We start from the raw sequence: 16,468 nt of genomic DNA on the forward strand, positions 1-16,468 counted from the left end.
ATAAAGAAGAGTCAAACAGAATTACTAGAGATGAAAAACACAATGGACCAGATAAAACAGAATATAGATTCCCTGAATGCCCGTGTAGACACCATAGAATAGCAAATTAACATAATTGAAGATAGACAGGCTGAATGGCTCCAGACAGAGGAAGAAAGAGAACTAAGAATTAAAAAAAATGAGGAAAATCTCCAAGAGATAGTGGATTCAATGAGGAGTAAGAACTTAAGGATCATAGGAATTCCCAAGAATGTGGAAAAGGAAAATGGAGCAGAAAGTGTGCTTAATGAAATTATAGAAGAGAACTTCCCAAATCCAGGGATTGATGGAGAAATGTGTGTAGAGGAAGATTTCAGATCTCCTAGATTTGTCAATGTAAAAAGACCTGCTGCAAGGCACATAGTAGTACAAATGGCAAGAAGGAAAGATAAAGAAAGAATACTCAGGGAAGCAAGAAAAAAGAAGAGAATAACCTACAAAGGAGCTCCTATCAGACTTTCAGTGGATTTCTCTACAGAAACCTTACAAGCTAGGAGAGAATGGAGTGACATATTCAAAGCTTTAAAAGATAAAAATCTTCAGCCAAGAATACTCTATCCAGCAAGAATTTCCTTCAGATATGAGGGAGAAATTAAATCTTTTCCAGACAAACAAAAGTTAAGGGAATTTGTAACTAAAAGCCCTCCACTACAAGAAATCCTCAAGAAGGCTCTCATACCTGAAAAAAGAAAAAAGGGAGAAAGGGGTCACAAACCACAGACTAGGGAGACTGATGGATAGAACCAGAACAGGATAGCAAATATTCAACTACAGCATTAGGGTAAAGGTAAGGAAACTACCAAAGCAAGGACGATCTTATCACTCTAACTACAAATTCATAACACGAGTTGGAATAAGAAATGAAAATAATTATTTAGGAGGGGAAGAGCAAAGGGTCTAAATCAGTATAGGCCAAGTAAGTAAGAGACCACCAGAGAATAGACTATATTATACACGAGATTCTAAATACAAACTTCAGGGTAGACACTAAACTAAAAAATGGAACAGAGGCACAAAACATAAATAAGGAAAAATCTAAGAAACCCAGCATAAGAAATTGCAGTATTAAATGGGTAGGCTAAAGCACAAAGGAAAAGAAACGCAGGAAAACAAGATAATGAGCGACAGATTAACAGCATTAAGTCCACATGCAACAATAATCACTCTCAATGTAAACGGATTGAACTCTCCAATAAAAAGACACAGAGTGGCAAAATGGATTAAAGAACAAGATCCAACAATTTGTTGCCTCTAAGAAACACACCTCAGCCCCAAGGACAAACACAGGCTCAGAGTGAAGGGGTGGAGAACAATACTTCAAGCTAATAACAAGCAAAAAAAGGCAGGTGTTGCAATTCTTATATGAGACAAAGTAGATTTCAAAATAAGGCAGGTAAAGAGAGACACAGAGGGACAATATATAATGATTAAAGGGACACTTCATCAAGAAGAAATAACACTTATCAATATCTATTCACCCAACACAGGAGCACCAAGATTCATAAAGCAACTATTAACAGACCTAAAGGAAGATGTTGAAAACAACACAATAATAGTAGGGGACCTCAACACCCTACTCACATCAATTGACAGATCATCCAGACAGAAAATCAAGAAGGAAACAGTGGAGCTAAATGAAAAGCTAAAACAATTGGACTTAATAGACATATATAGATCACTTCATCCTAAAACAGCTGAATACACATTCTTCTCAAGTGCACATGGAACATTCTCAAGGATAGACCATATGTTGGGAAACAAGGCAAGCCTCTACAAATTTAAAAAAATTGAAATAATAACAAGCATCTTCTCCGATCATAATGCTATAAGGCTAGAAATTAATAACAAGCAAAAAGCTGAGAACGGCACAAAGATGTGGAGACTAAACAACACACTACTGAACAAGCAATGGATCATTGAAGAAATTAAAGAAGAAATTAAAAAATACCTGGAAACAAATGAAAATGATAACATGCCATACCAACTCAATGGGATACAGCAAAAGCTGTATTAAGAGGAAAAGTCATCGCAATACAGGCATATCTTAACAAACAAGAAAAATCCCAAATAAGCAATCATAAACTACACCTAACTGAACTAGAGAAAAAAGAACAAATAAAGCCCAAAGTGAGCAGAAGGAGAGAAATAATAAAAATCAGAGCAGAAATAAATACTATTGAAACGAAAAAGGCAGTAGAAAGGATCAATGAAACAAAGAGCTGGTTTTTTGAGAAGATAAATAAAATTGACAAACCCCTAGCCAGACGTACAAAGAAAAAAAGGGAGAAAGCTCAAATAAACAAAATCAGAAATGAAAGAGGAGAAATAACAACAGACTCTGCAGAAATACAATGGATTATAAGACAATACTACAAAAAACTATATGCCAACAGAATGGATAACCTAGAGGAAATGGATAAATTCTTGGACTCCTACAATATCCCAAAGCTCACTCAAGAAGAGGCAGACAATTTGAACACACCAATCACAAGGAAAGAGATTGAAACAGCAATCAAAAGCATCCCAAAGAATAAAACCCCAGGACCAGATGGCTTTCCTGAGGAATTCTACCAAACTTTCAGAGAGGATTTAATACCTATCCTTTCCAAGCTATTCCAAAAAATTAGGGAAGATGGAACACTTCCTAACACATTCTACTAGGCCAACATCACGCTGATACCAAAACCTGACAAGGACAGCACGAAAAAAGAGAACTACAGGCCAATATCACTGATGAACATAGATGCAAAAATTCTAAACAAAATTTTGGCAACCAGAATTCAGCAATTCATCAAAAGGATCATACATCATGATCAGGTGGGATTCATACCAGGGACACAGGGATGGTTCAACATCCGCAAATCAATCAACGTGATACACCACATCAACAAACTGAGGAATAAAAAACACATGGTCTTCTCAATAGATGCAGAGAAGGCATTTGACAAGATCCAACAGCCATTTATGATAAAAAGTCTGAACAAAATGGGGATAGAAGGGAACTACCTCAACATAATAAAGGCCATATATGACAAACCCATAGCTAACATCATACTCAATGGGCAAAAACTGAATGCCATCCCCCTGAAAACAGGAGCGAGACAAGGATGCCTTCTATCACCACTCTTATTCAACATAGTACTGGAGGTCCTGGCCAGAGCAATCAGGCAAGAAAAAGGAATAAAAGGAATCCAAATAGGCAGGGAAGAAGTGAAACTCTCACTGTTTGCAGACGACATGATCCTATATATATAGAAAACCCCAAAGAATCCATTGGAAAACTCTTAGAAGTAATCAACAACTACAGCAAAGTTGCAGGGTACAAAATCAATTTGCATAAATAAGTAGCATTTCTATACTCCAATAACGAACTAACAGAAAAAGAACTCAAGAACACAGTAGCATTCACAATCGGAACAAAAAGAATCAAATACCTCGGGGTAAATTTAACTAAGGAAGTGAAGGACCTATATAATGAAAATTACAAGGCTTTTCTGAGAGAATTGGATGATGACATAAGGAGATGGAGACATTCCATGTACATGGATTGGAAGAATAAACATAGTTAAAATGTCCGTTCTACCTAAAGCAATCTACAGATTCAACGCCATCCCAGTCAGAATCCCAATGACATTCTTTACAGAATTAGAACAAAGAATCCTAAAATTCATATGGGGCAACAAAAGACCCTGAATTGCTAAAGCAATCCTGAGAAAAAAGAACAAAACAGGAGGCCTCACAATCCCTGACTTCAAAACATACTACAAAGCTACAGTAATCAAAACAGCATGGGACTGGTACAAAAACAGGTGCACAGATCAATGGAACAGAATTGAAAGCCCAGAAATAAAACCACACATCTATGAACAGCTAATCTTCGAGAAAGGAGCTGAGGGCACACAATGGAGAAAAGAAAGTCTTTTCAACAAGTGGTGCTGGGAAAACTGGAAAGCCACATGTAAAAGAATGAAAATTGACCATTCTTTCTCACCATTCACCAAAATAAACTCAAAATGGATCAAAGACCTAAAGGTGAGACCTGAAACCATAAGGCTTCTAGAAGAAAACGTAGGCAGTACACTCTTTGACATCAGTATTAAAAGGATATTTTCAGACACCATGTCTTCTCAGAGAAGGGAAACAATAGAAAGAATAAACAAATGGGACTTCATCAGACTACAGAGCTTCTTCAAGGCAAATGAAAACAGGATTGAAACAAAAAAACAACCCACTAACTGGGAAAAAATATTTGCAAGTCATATATCTGACAAAGGCTTAATATCCATAATATATAAAGAACTCTCACAACTCAACAACAAAAAATCAAACAACCCAATCAAAAAATGGGCTGGAGACATGAACAGACATTTCTCCAAAGAAGATATATGGATGGCCAATAGGCACATGAAAAGATGCTCATCATTGCTGATCATCAGGGAAATGCAAATCAAAACTACACTAAGATATCACCTTACACCCATTAGAATGACAAAAATATCTAAAACTAATAGTAACAAATGTTGGAGAGGTTGTGGAGAAAAAGGAACCCTCATACACTGCTGGTGGGAATGCAAACTGGTGCAGGCGCTATGGAAAACAGTATGGAGATTCCTCAAAAAATTAAAAATAGAACTACCATAGGATCCAACCATCCCACTACTGGGTATTTATCCAAAGAGCTTGAAGTCAGCAATCCCAAAAGTCCTATGTACCCCAATGTTCATTGCAGCATTATTTACAGTAGCCAAGACATGGAAGCAACCTAAGTGCCCATCAACAGACGAATGGATAAAGAAGATGTGGTACATATATACAATGGAATACTACTCAGCTGCAAAACAGAACAAAATCATTCCATTTGCAATAACATGGATGGACCTTGAGGGAATTATGTTAAGTGAAATAAGCCAGCGAGAGAAGGATAATCTGTGTATGACTCCACTCAGATGAGGAATTTAAAAATGTGGACTAAGAGAACAGTTTAGTGGATACCAGGGAAAAGGTGGGGTGGGGGATGGGCACAAAGGGTGAAGTGGTGGACCTACAAAATGAATGACAAACATTAATGTACAAATGAAATTTCACAAGATTGTAACCTATCATTAACTCAATTAAAAAAAAGAAAGAAAGAAAAGTAAGATGCAGGGGCTGGCCTGGTGGTGCAGCAGTTAAGTGCACACATTCTGCTTCGGCAGCCCAGGGTTCACTGGTTGGGATTTGGCACCAGTTGGCACACCATGCTGTGGTAGGCGTCCCACATATAAAGTAGAGGAAGATGGGCACAGATATTAGCTCAGGGCCAGTCTCCCTTAGAAAAAAGAGGAGGATTGGCAGATGTTAGCTCAGGGCTAATCTTCCTCAAAAAAAAAAAAAAGAAAAAGAAAAGTAAGATGCAGAAAAGTGTGTACAAAATGATCTAAATGCATACAGCAAAGACAAACTACTGGTGTAAATGTAGATATATTTTTATGATATAAGCAAGAGAAATATAGGGAATATATATCTTGTACCCATGCTTCCACAGAGTGATGATGATAGAAGGGAGAGACAAGAGTAAGCAAAAGAGGAAAAGATAAAAGATTGTGCTAAAAACCAGCAGTTAGGATGGGTTCTCCCTTATGCCTTTAATTATAGGTGTATATTTCACTGTATGAACAAAGTAATTTTTTAGAGATGCATGTTTAGGTGATAAAACAATCAAGAAAATCAAGGCAACACCTTACTTTAAAACTCAGGATAGAGCAGATGGAATGACTAGTAGGCCACAAGCGGGGCTGCAGGGCGATGATAGTGTTCTTCATCTGGTTTGTGTTTTGTGAGTCTTTGACCCGTGAGAAATCATTGAACAGAATGCCTTGGTTTTATGCACCTTTCTGTACTTGTTATATTCCATGCTTTTAAAAAATTTAAATTAAAAAAAAGGTAGGAAAAAAAATTACATGGTGCTGTATCCCCAACAAGCAGAATACTTGGGTCTGGGAGATAAAGAGTGGCTCTGCTCAACTCCTAGTAGCCTGCTTAGGGAGTATATTAGTTAGAGTTCTCCATAGACATAGAATCAATAGGGGATATGTGTATATATCTCCATATGATATGTATATATATAAGAAATTGGCTTATGTGATTATGGAGCCTGAGAAGTCCCAAGATCTGCAGTCAGTAAACTGGAGACCCAAGAGAGCCAATGGTATAAGTCCTAGTCCAAAAGCTGGCAGGCTCAAGACTCAAGAAGAGCCAGTGTTTCTGTTTGAGTCCAAAGGCAGGAAAAGACTGATGTCCTAGCCAAAGTAGTCAGGCAGGAGGGAGGAGTTCCTCCTTACTTGAAGCAGAGTCAGCCTTTCTTTACTATTCAGGCCTTCAGCTGATTGGATGAGGGCCACCCACGTTCAACAGGGCAATCTGCTTTACTTGGTCTGCTGATTCAAATGTTACTGTCATGCAAATACATCTGCACAGACACACCCAAAATAATATTTGACCAAATATCTGGGCACTCCATGGCCCAGTCAAGTTGACACATAAAATTAACCATCACAGGGAGTTTGTGCTTTCCGTGCCTGCAACTTTAGGCTGAGTCTGGAGGCCCTGGTTGACTTTGATTGTTGTGAGAAGGCAGGACTGTTGCTACATAACAGGGCAGAGAAGAATATGTTTGGCACTCAGGTTCCGTATTCCTTTGAAGAGAGCATGACAGTTGGATTTGGGTACATGTCATTTACTGATAGAGCCCTCCTTGGGAAATTTTGTAAGGAAGGAGTGAGATAGGATAGGGAAGGGGAAAGAACAAAGCAAGGATGTGACCTCAGGTAAAGTTTAGTATTAGCCAATATTGCGAGAGAGGGCTATGGACCGTAAACTGTACCACAGAGTTGTTTTCCCTTGATTATGGGACAGGCCTTTTGTATCCCTTATTAGTCATCAGCTCTAGACTACTAGGGGGTTGAAAGGCAAAATTTTCTGGGCAGGGTGACTCCAGTCAGCTGAGGGCAATTCTTTGGAGAAGGGGGCAGCTGTGAGCTGTTAGTAATCAGCTGGAGAAGGGGCAATGGTCCAAAAAAGAGGACACTTGTTTTGAGTCTATCAGCTTATGAGGATCCATCTGGGGATAGATACCAGCTGCTTTTGCTGGGTCTGTGTGGACATGGGTTGCACTGTGAGTATTGGAAGGCAGAGTGAGGAAAGGCCTCCTTGTCATCTCTCTAGTAGCCATGACCTGCTTATTTTGCAGCCTAAGGGCTATGCTTGCTTGGCTCTGAATGCATAGGGACATAGGATATGTATTAGAGAGTAGTTAACAATTCTCATCTTTAAGAAGTGTTTCACAAGGGAGATTGATGAACTAATGTAAACGCTCTCTAAATAACAAATCCATGACTTAGAAATGTCCCAGCCATAAAATTTGCAAGTTTGCATACTACTGCATACTGTCATCCATTCCAAAGTCATCATTTCCCTTGCACAATTCTAGATAGTCATAAAGCTGTCATAGATTGATGGCATTGTTGTTTACTAGTGCAAAGTGTCTTTCTCCCACTCCCTCTTTATTGTACACCTATTAACATAGGTACCTAGTTATTTTTACATGTTTTGGTCATTTTTAAAATTGTGAATAAGAATTAAAAGTGAATTTATGCACCAAAATTACATTAATACAGGTTACTGTGTCTTTCTCCCACTCCCTCTTGTTATGGCCTTCACTTACTGTTCACATAATAGTTAATTCTGTTTTAGGAAACTTCATAGGTATACCCTTCTTTTCGCTCTTTGCCTCCTTCTTTCTTCCTCTGCCTGGTCACACTTCTACACCCACCACAGAAAGCACTTGTCAGAGAGCACCGGAAATGATTCAGAAGTGAGGACGTCATCACAAAGTGCATGTTCACTACTAACACCTCTTATCTAGTGCAAAGACGCTTCAGACAAGATTAATTTCCTTGCCTATAGAGATGGTTCTTGGCCCATTCTACCTCTTATTTGTAAGAATTTAAGTTCTTATGCAGTTCCTTGACTGCATAAATTAGGAACATACCACCACCTTTAAGGATCCTGAGATGATATAACAGAATACTCAAGGCAATTCACATTCTTTATTCTTAGCCTCTGTCCCCTGATCTCTGACTCTGATGACCTGGCCTCTACCACCTACCTTAAAAAGTTCCCCTAAACAAAAAGTTCTCCAATTCTTTCTCTGAAGCTCAGCACAGAGTCAGCCCTAAAGCAGCCTCGGTTATAGACTAACCTTGGCCCTCTTAATCATTCTTACCTGGGAAGAGTATAATCACTTGACCCACAAAGCCAACATTTCTGAAATGATGCTTTACTGGTATTAGCTCTCTAACTTGCAGACATTGCTCCTTCCTAGAAGAGGAAAAATATCTTCTGAAAATTAGCTTTACAAACCCAATCCTATAAAATGACAGTACATAAATATGCATAATTTTAGTGATTATATATTACCTTCATTTTGACTTTTAAAAATCTACAATCTGGTTTATAATCAAATATGCCTTAGTTTACTAATGGAGTTAAACATATTTTATTTTATTAGTCGTTTGCATTCTCCAGAGCCAGTCTGGTCTCAGATCCACTTTTAGAAGTCCCTCAAAGAGTCTTAGAGTTGGGAGTAGAGGTGGGGAGAGCCAAGAAGGGAGCTTTAGGAGAACAGAAGAGGGGCCAGCCCGGTGGCGCAGTGGTTAAATGCACATGTTCCCCTTCAGCGGCCTGGAATTTGTCGGTTTGGATCCCGGGTACAGACCTGGCACCCCTTGTCAGGCTGTGCTGTGGCAGGCATCCCACATATAAAGTAGAGAAAGATGGGCATGGATGTTAGCGCAGGGCTAGTCTTCCTCAGCAAAAAGAGGAGGATTGGCAGCAGATGTTAGCTCAGGGCTAACCTACCTCAAAAACAAAACAAGAAAACCCCCCAAAACAGAAAGAGGATTATGATGAGGTGATTGGAGGGAAAAAAGCAGAGGGAGTTTCCCAGGCTCATTTCTCCACCTGGTCTGGGCTGCTTGACTACCTCCCTTTCCCCCAGGGCTCGAATCCCTCTTTTTCTTTCCCCTTTTTTCTGTCAAGGCCTATTCCATTCTTTTGGGGCTTGACCTTCCTCCTCCCTTTGGGTAATTTTTCTTCTTAATCATACTCTTCTTTCCTGATCATCCTTTTGGAAAGTGACAAGCCAAGAGAGAGCAACCTCAGTCCTCAACTCTGGCCTCCTCTCAGGTGGAACAGCATCATGATGGTGACCACGTAAAAAATTAAAACAATGGTGTTAATAAGAGAAATAAATACTAAAATACTGGTATTATTATGTTGCTCTGATAATGCAGTCACTACAAAAACAAAAATAGTTACTTTTTCAGCCTCAGGAAACATGGCCGTAGCTACCAAAACCTATATTTTGGAATTAAAATATGAAAGTCAGGGAATTGCTTACTAAATAATTGACTTTTACTCAGAAGCTGCCTTATGATTTTAGACCCACCTCTCTGCTGTCCACTCTAACAAACACGGAGGGTTTTATTTACTAAATTTTCAGTAAAGAGACATTTTATAAGAGCGTCAGGATCTCATTTTAATATTATTGGCAATCCGTTTCATGTATACAGATGCCAATATGATGTGATTGCTATTATTCTGTAGCTATTAATTAAAAATATAACTAAAGCACAATTTCCATACAACCAGTAATTAGAAGTGGTATCTTTAATTATGCCCAAATATTTTTTGGCTTATGCTGATAGCTTCCTAGGTAGAGATACTGTGATAGTACAGATGGTCCACTTCAATTGTGTATGAAGATAGCACAAAATATGATGACAAATGAAATCTTTCAACTAAGCCGTCTCAAAAGAACTGCTTCTTCAGTGTCTCCTAATAGACATAGTTATGTCTATTTTTTTCCTGTTGTTTCTTATAAATCTATAACAATTTTAAAAATAACTTTCTTTGTTTTCCTTTCAGCACAAATGCTTGTAAGATTTGTCCCTAATTTTGAGCTAATAATTTGGTGTCATTATCTTTAACCAACATTTAATAAGTTCTTACATTCTACAGGGTTTGGAATCCAGATAACCACTGATGACATTGAGACCCTTAATTATGAGAGAATTTTTGTTTACCTTGTAATTTTAAATCCCACCAGTGTTTTCAGGAAAGTTTTAACCTTGTTTGTAGATTTTTTAAAAACTAAGGAGTGTGTGCTGATTGTTTTTGTTCTTCTTATTGTTAAATCTTAGATATGTTTAATTTCTCCTACATCAATTGCCTATTAACTTGGAATTCTTACAGACCATAGAAAATCCAGTTCTCCTGTGCTGAATTTTCAAACACTTCATTCTCATCCCCAGCAAGAACTCTGTAACGTATGCCTTATTGATCTGCTTGCTCTAGGCTGACGTTTTCTGAGGAGGCTGGGGATGTGCTTTGTGATTATGGGGAACAGGATACTTATAACAAGGCCAAGTGCCTGGCTTTAGCTCAGATCATCTACAGTGAGTGTGGCCTGCACAAGAAAGCTCTTCTTTGCCTGTGTAAACAGGGTCAGATTCATGGGGCCATGGAATACATACAACAATTCAAGGACTTTACTTCTGGTGAGTAAAAACGTCTGCTTATGTGTATACATTCCATTTCTGGACTTTAATTGTGAGAGCATCCATGATAGTAGGCAATATTTTGGATTTACATTATTAAGTCCGTTTTACATATACTGATAAGTAGATTTCTTTTGTAATTTTCAGTGAAAACAGTTAAACTGGAGCTGATTGACTTTCATGCTAGACTTTCAAATGTATTACATATTTCCTCAATACATAAACATTTATAACTGGATAGTCCTGAAATATACAGTTTTATAGATAAATTTTGCGAATGTATTAGACCATGCTACTTAAAGGATTTTTAAAAAGTAACTGAACTTATTTTTTATATATGATCTTCTAAACTATGATATAAGCATTAGAAAGGGAGAATTTGTGAAATAATGTTGATTTCAAAATTTTGAAATGCCTAGGTTGCCACTGGGCTCTGATCTGAGAGAACTGTGGCCTTTAGGGTGACCCCAGCTGAATGACTTGAGCTCTGACTGTGAACCTGGTTCAGCAGTAACCTCAATGCACAGGCAGACCTGACGGCCTCCCATATCCAGGCCTATGTCAGTCCTCATTTACAGGACGTGTACCTCGGTTCTAAGAAGTTTCAAAATGCAACAAAACACAGCACTTTTAGATTACATTTTTCCAGGAAAAAGGATCTTTTATGGCTGTTGAATCTAATCATTTTCAAACAATAGGTTGATTTGTACTCAGAATCTATTTTTTAAAGTTACTAATTTCGTCATTTATTATGTAAGCATGCCTGGTACTATTAGTGTAATAATAGCTAATAGTTTGGCTTTTTACATGCGTTATCTCACTTAATCCCTATATTAACTCTATAAAGTAGGTTTTCTTATTATCCCTGTTTTATAGATGAAAAATTATGTTTCCACAGAGAGGCTAAGGCACAGAGAGGTGAGTAATTTGCCTATACACACACAGTAACAGAATACAATCTGGCATAGTAGGTACTATTCGATTAATATTTGTTGAATGAATTATGTATTTTATTATTATTATTATATAAGCATACAGATTTAGTTTCTGTGTTAAGTATTATTTTTCCATAGGTAAAAATTATTTTAGTTAGTCAGGGTTTAATCATGGAATATAGTTTTTAATTACTCTCGTAATTTTTATTAAATGAAATGTGAAGTTTGTTTTTTGTTTGCAAAATTTGCCCTCCCATAAGTACGTTGAAATATGATTGACTCATTAACGTATTATTCTTTTCCTCTAGGGGTGCATTACACTCTAAAATAAATATATATTGTATTAATTTAAGAAGTAATAACACTCCTATATAGTTAGAACCTTGATGTTTACCCTCAGAATTTATTTAACAGAACATCATAAGATGAAAATAATAACCTGATAAAAATTAAGCTTAGAAGATAGAAACAATGTTTGAAAAGTTCCTTTGCTTAGTTTACTTTTTAAGGAGAAACAGCCATAGCTTTCCAAGGTGTCATCTTTGGCCTCAGTGGACAGATTCAGTTAATGCTTTCTGGCTCCAGAGAAGAATGTTCTCGCTCAGATTTAGACTATCAGCTTTATATTTACAAATTTAAAAAACCCAGAAACGAATTAACACAAAACAGAAAAGTCCTAAAAAAGTCTTTTGTTCCAAAAGTGTAAATCTGACTAATAGAGCATCTGCTTTAGAATTAATGACTCTTTTTGTTTTCTTCCCCCCTAATAATTTCTAGAATAAAGCCCAAAATGATTTCTTTGTTCACCTTCCCCAACAATTGAATGTACTTATCTGGAAACTGGATTATTCTAGATCTGAGGCTCTCACACTTTCTGGTCTCAGTCTCCTTTACACTTTTAAAAAGCACTGAAGATCCCAAAGAGCGTTTATCTATGTGGGTTATATCTATTGATATTTATCCTATTAGATGTTAAAACAGAAAACTTAAAAATATTTATTTATTCATTCAAAATAACATTAAACACATCACATGTCATGATAAATAAAATATTTTTTATGAAAAATAACTTTTCCCAAACCATACAATTTCTTGAAAAGAGTGGCATTGCTTTATATTTTTGCAAATCTCCATAATGTCTGCTTTAATAGACATTTTAATGCTGAGAAGATAGCCGGCTTCCCATTTCCGCCCCTATATTCAGTGTGTTGTAATATCTCATGTCATGTAGCCTCTGGAAAATACCACTGTATATTTGTGAGAGAACGAGAATGAAAAAGGCAAATAACCACTTAGTAATTTTATGAAAATAGTTTTGACTTTATAAACCCTAGACCATACTTTGAGAACCACTGTTTTAGATATTTGTGAGTTAAACAGATACCATAATTGGTGTATAGACTCTTATAATCTTATTAAAACAGAACATACATGAGATAAATAATGATTAATAACATGTCAGAGCAAGGAATAAAGAAATGGATTGTAAGCAGAGGGTGGAGGTCATAGGATTTGAATTTGTGTCCTTTCTAATTAGTCAGAGACCATATCTTGCACATAATTGAGTAAATATTGGTTAGTTAGTCAATTCATGCCATAGGGGATTTGAGTACCTGATTGAATGAAATAGAGAGAGAGGGGTGAGTTATGAAATGTTGGGGGCTGGGAGGTGCTATATAAATAGCTTCACCTTAGTGGAGGCCAGTTTGAGTGACCCAAATTATAAACTGCTACCTCTTCTCTAGGAAAAAGTTGTTTTAATTGTTTGACTTCAGTGATATAGAATTATATTTTGCTTTTCCTTGTTTCCCCTTTTACCGTTTCTCTCTCTGTATGTATGTATGTGCATGCATGTGTATATATATACATACACACATACAATGCACACATACATATTTATTATTTTGGAGAAACAGCTCTATAGATTGTAAGGTCATGAACTCAGGGGGTCAGATGAACTGTTCTACTTTATACCATTTGTATAATTCTGTGAAAATTAACTTCCCTAAGCCTGTTTCCTCACTTGTAACATGAGAATAATATCTCACTTATACTGAATGTTAAATGCAGTGATTTAATGTACGTAAGTTCCCAGTACAGTAAATATGTATTTAATAAACACTAGATTAACTTGTACTGCCTTTCAGAGTATAAATTATGTTTATGATAGTTTTTGAAAGAACTACCACTCAGAAATTATTCTGAAAATGAACTCTGTTGTGGCCCAAGAGGAATATTTTTACTTTAAAAAATTTAGGAAGTTAACACAAAGTTTACAAATTTAGTAATATAAATCGTGATTATAGCTTTCGATTACTTCAATGGTTAACTAGTAGATTAAACCATATGAAATTGCTTTTTTGGAGTAAAAAATAGTCAAATGTAGGCAACTTCATATGGCTCAACCTCTAGCTACTTAGACTAGCTAATGGCTTCCTAAAATCTTCATTTTTTGTGTTTCTAAATACTTGATATTTTTAGGAAAAAAATTACTGAGCCCCTTTTTCTGTGCAAGGCAAAGAAAGAAAGACATATTCACTAGCAGTTGGCCCAAATATGAGCAACAAGATATAGACAAACATAGCACAGTATTAGATGGAACCTTAGAAATTGGAGATACTAATTCTAGCACTTTCAAGATGCAAAAACTGAGATCCAAAAGAGTAAGTGACTGACGAAGCTATGATTAGAAATAGGTTTCCTGATTGCCAGTCTAATCCTTTTTGTTTAACCACATTTCTTTTCTTTGACATGACAGTTTCTTTGATAAATTTTTTTCTAGTACTCTTTGTTATAAACAATTTTCCTTTGTTTTTGCTGTGCTGAGCATGATTTTTTTTTTGATTGAGGATAGTACTATTGAGTTCATTGAAGGCTTTGGAAGGATTGGAAAAAGAAGTGTTGATTGGCAGGTATAGACATTAGCTGGTCCCAGTTTCTAGTTGATATATCATATTAGGATGTTGAGACATAGTTTTTCATTTTTGCTTTCAGATGACTTGATGAAGCTAATAAAGTTATGTCCCCACACTGAATTAATTCAGTGTCTCACTAAAGAATGGAATGGGAAGCCACCATCTTTATCCTTTGGTCTTGCTATACTTCATCTGTTCTCTACAGATATGAAAAAAGTTGGCATTAAGCTACTTCAAGAAGTAAATAAAGGTGGAAGAGGTAAGCAGAGTAAAATGTTGTAGAAGAAATAGTAGTGGGTTATTTAGGGAAAGGTTCAAGATTACTATGTTTGAGCTAACTTGGTCTACCTAAGAGTTCCTTCTTGGCGAGAGTTAACTTTAGGAAATTATAAATGTAAAGATCACCATGTCAATAGTAATCTGTTGGTGATAATATATATTTCTTGGGGGAATTAGAATGAAGAGAGAATCTTTATGAAACTTGAGGGGAATGTCATAATTTTAATAGCTAACACTATTCAAAAAACTTTGTTTTTAACATATTTGTATATTTAGTAATTTTTAATATATATTTTAAATGTTATTTAGACATAAACTGGAATTTTTATTCCTAAACCAAATGCATATGTAAATATCATTTACATGTGATATTTACTCTGAACTTAACTTGGCAGTAGGATGAAGAGTAATTAGATCTCACTTTTTCCTTTCTTTTCTCCAATTTAATATAGAAACTTGAGCAGACAACTTGATTTTAAATTATTATATGGTCAAAGAATGAATAATAACTTAAATGAAAACATATTTGGGAATGTTATTTTGAAATTATCACTACAGATATCAACTAAAATATTTTATTTGATAGAAAAATAATAATCATGGTAGAAATAAAATAATAGTGATGACAGTATTCTAAAAAGAAACCATCTTCCATTAAGTATTGTAAATATTGCAGGTAATGGGTAAGAAATGAGTTCTATAAATAGATATATACCAAAGAGAGTCACTATAATTGATTTTCAGAAGTAAATAATACCATTAGTTTTCTTTAATAAACAAAACCTTTCTTTTATTTCTTTTAGAAAAATATTTGTTATGGAAGTCCCACCATTAAAAGGTCTCTAGAGATAGGATGGAGGGTTTGCCAAAGAGTCTTTAAGCCTTTGGGTTAGCACTACTAGGACATTTATAAAAGTGTTTGAAGGATCATGACCTATAAGCCTAAAACCTAAGACCTAAAACCTAAAACTAGACCTATAAGCCCTCAGTTATTTGATAGTTTCTAGTGGTACCTTATAGACTCTCTGAATGAGCCTGAGCCCACATTCTTCACTTTATGAGCTCCCTCCCTGTAGCCTGCAACATCTGCTAACCTTACCAAGAAGGAGATGAATGGAGGGGTGGGGAATGTGAGAAATGGTAGCAGGTGAATTGAGGCATAAAAAGGTTAATGAAAAAGGAGGAGGAGAAAGAACAAACACTTGAGTACTTACCATGAACTGGACTAAGCACTCCACATTAAACTTATAGGAATCAGGTATGAGAATCAGATTAATAGTAACTGAGTTGAAAAGATATCCTTTTCTATTTTTAAAGAATTGCTAAGTCTGAAGTGTGGATTATCAAATAAGTGCCATAATATAATATTGTATTTTTTCCCTCAGATGCCATCGAATACCTTATGATAAATGATCCATTTTGCTCCCTAGAAAGGTGGCAAGAAATGGCAAATGTATGTTTACAGAATGGCTTTGACAAATTATCTAATAACATCATGTCCATTCTTCGATCTCAGGCTGGAGTTACAGAAATTTCTGAAGAGGATGATACAGTCAACTTAATGGAACATGTTTTTTGGTAGTTCTGTATCTTTACCAGTTGAAGGAGCTTGTACAACATTTTATGTATGTTGGTTGGGCAAATTGACTTTGGGATAACCAACTTATGAATAAATCTAGAGTATGAAGATCTCAGAAATAAA

The 16,468-nt window shown here is 36.1% G+C and overlaps 1 protein-coding gene across 17 annotated transcripts in view; it reads left to right on the plus strand.

The window, feature by feature from the left end:
• Window positions 1-16,468, plus strand: part of CLHC1 (clathrin heavy chain linker domain containing 1) — a 63,080-nt gene extending 46,612 nt beyond the window's left edge. For 10 of the 17 annotated variants that reach the window (XM_070235482.1, XM_070235488.1, XM_070235480.1 and 7 more), the window contains exons 10-12: window positions 10,435-10,637; window positions 14,567-14,746; window positions 16,152-16,468. In XM_070235482.1, coding sequence (XP_070091583.1) covers window positions 10,435-10,637; window positions 14,567-14,746; window positions 16,152-16,348 — 580 coding nt within the window. In that variant the 3' untranslated portion in view covers window positions 16,349-16,468. Of the gene's footprint in view, window positions 1-10,434; window positions 10,638-11,513; window positions 11,556-14,566; window positions 14,747-16,151 lie in introns of all 17 variants that reach the window. The other 7 variants (XM_070235479.1, XM_023619088.2, XM_023619087.2 and 4 more) reach the window with 1 other exon arrangement.

Source organism: Equus caballus, chromosome 15, assembly GCF_041296265.1.
Source record: "Equus caballus isolate H_3958 breed thoroughbred chromosome 15, TB-T2T, whole genome shotgun sequence".
Classification (NCBI taxonomy): Eukaryota; Metazoa; Chordata; class Mammalia; order Perissodactyla; family Equidae; genus Equus; species Equus caballus.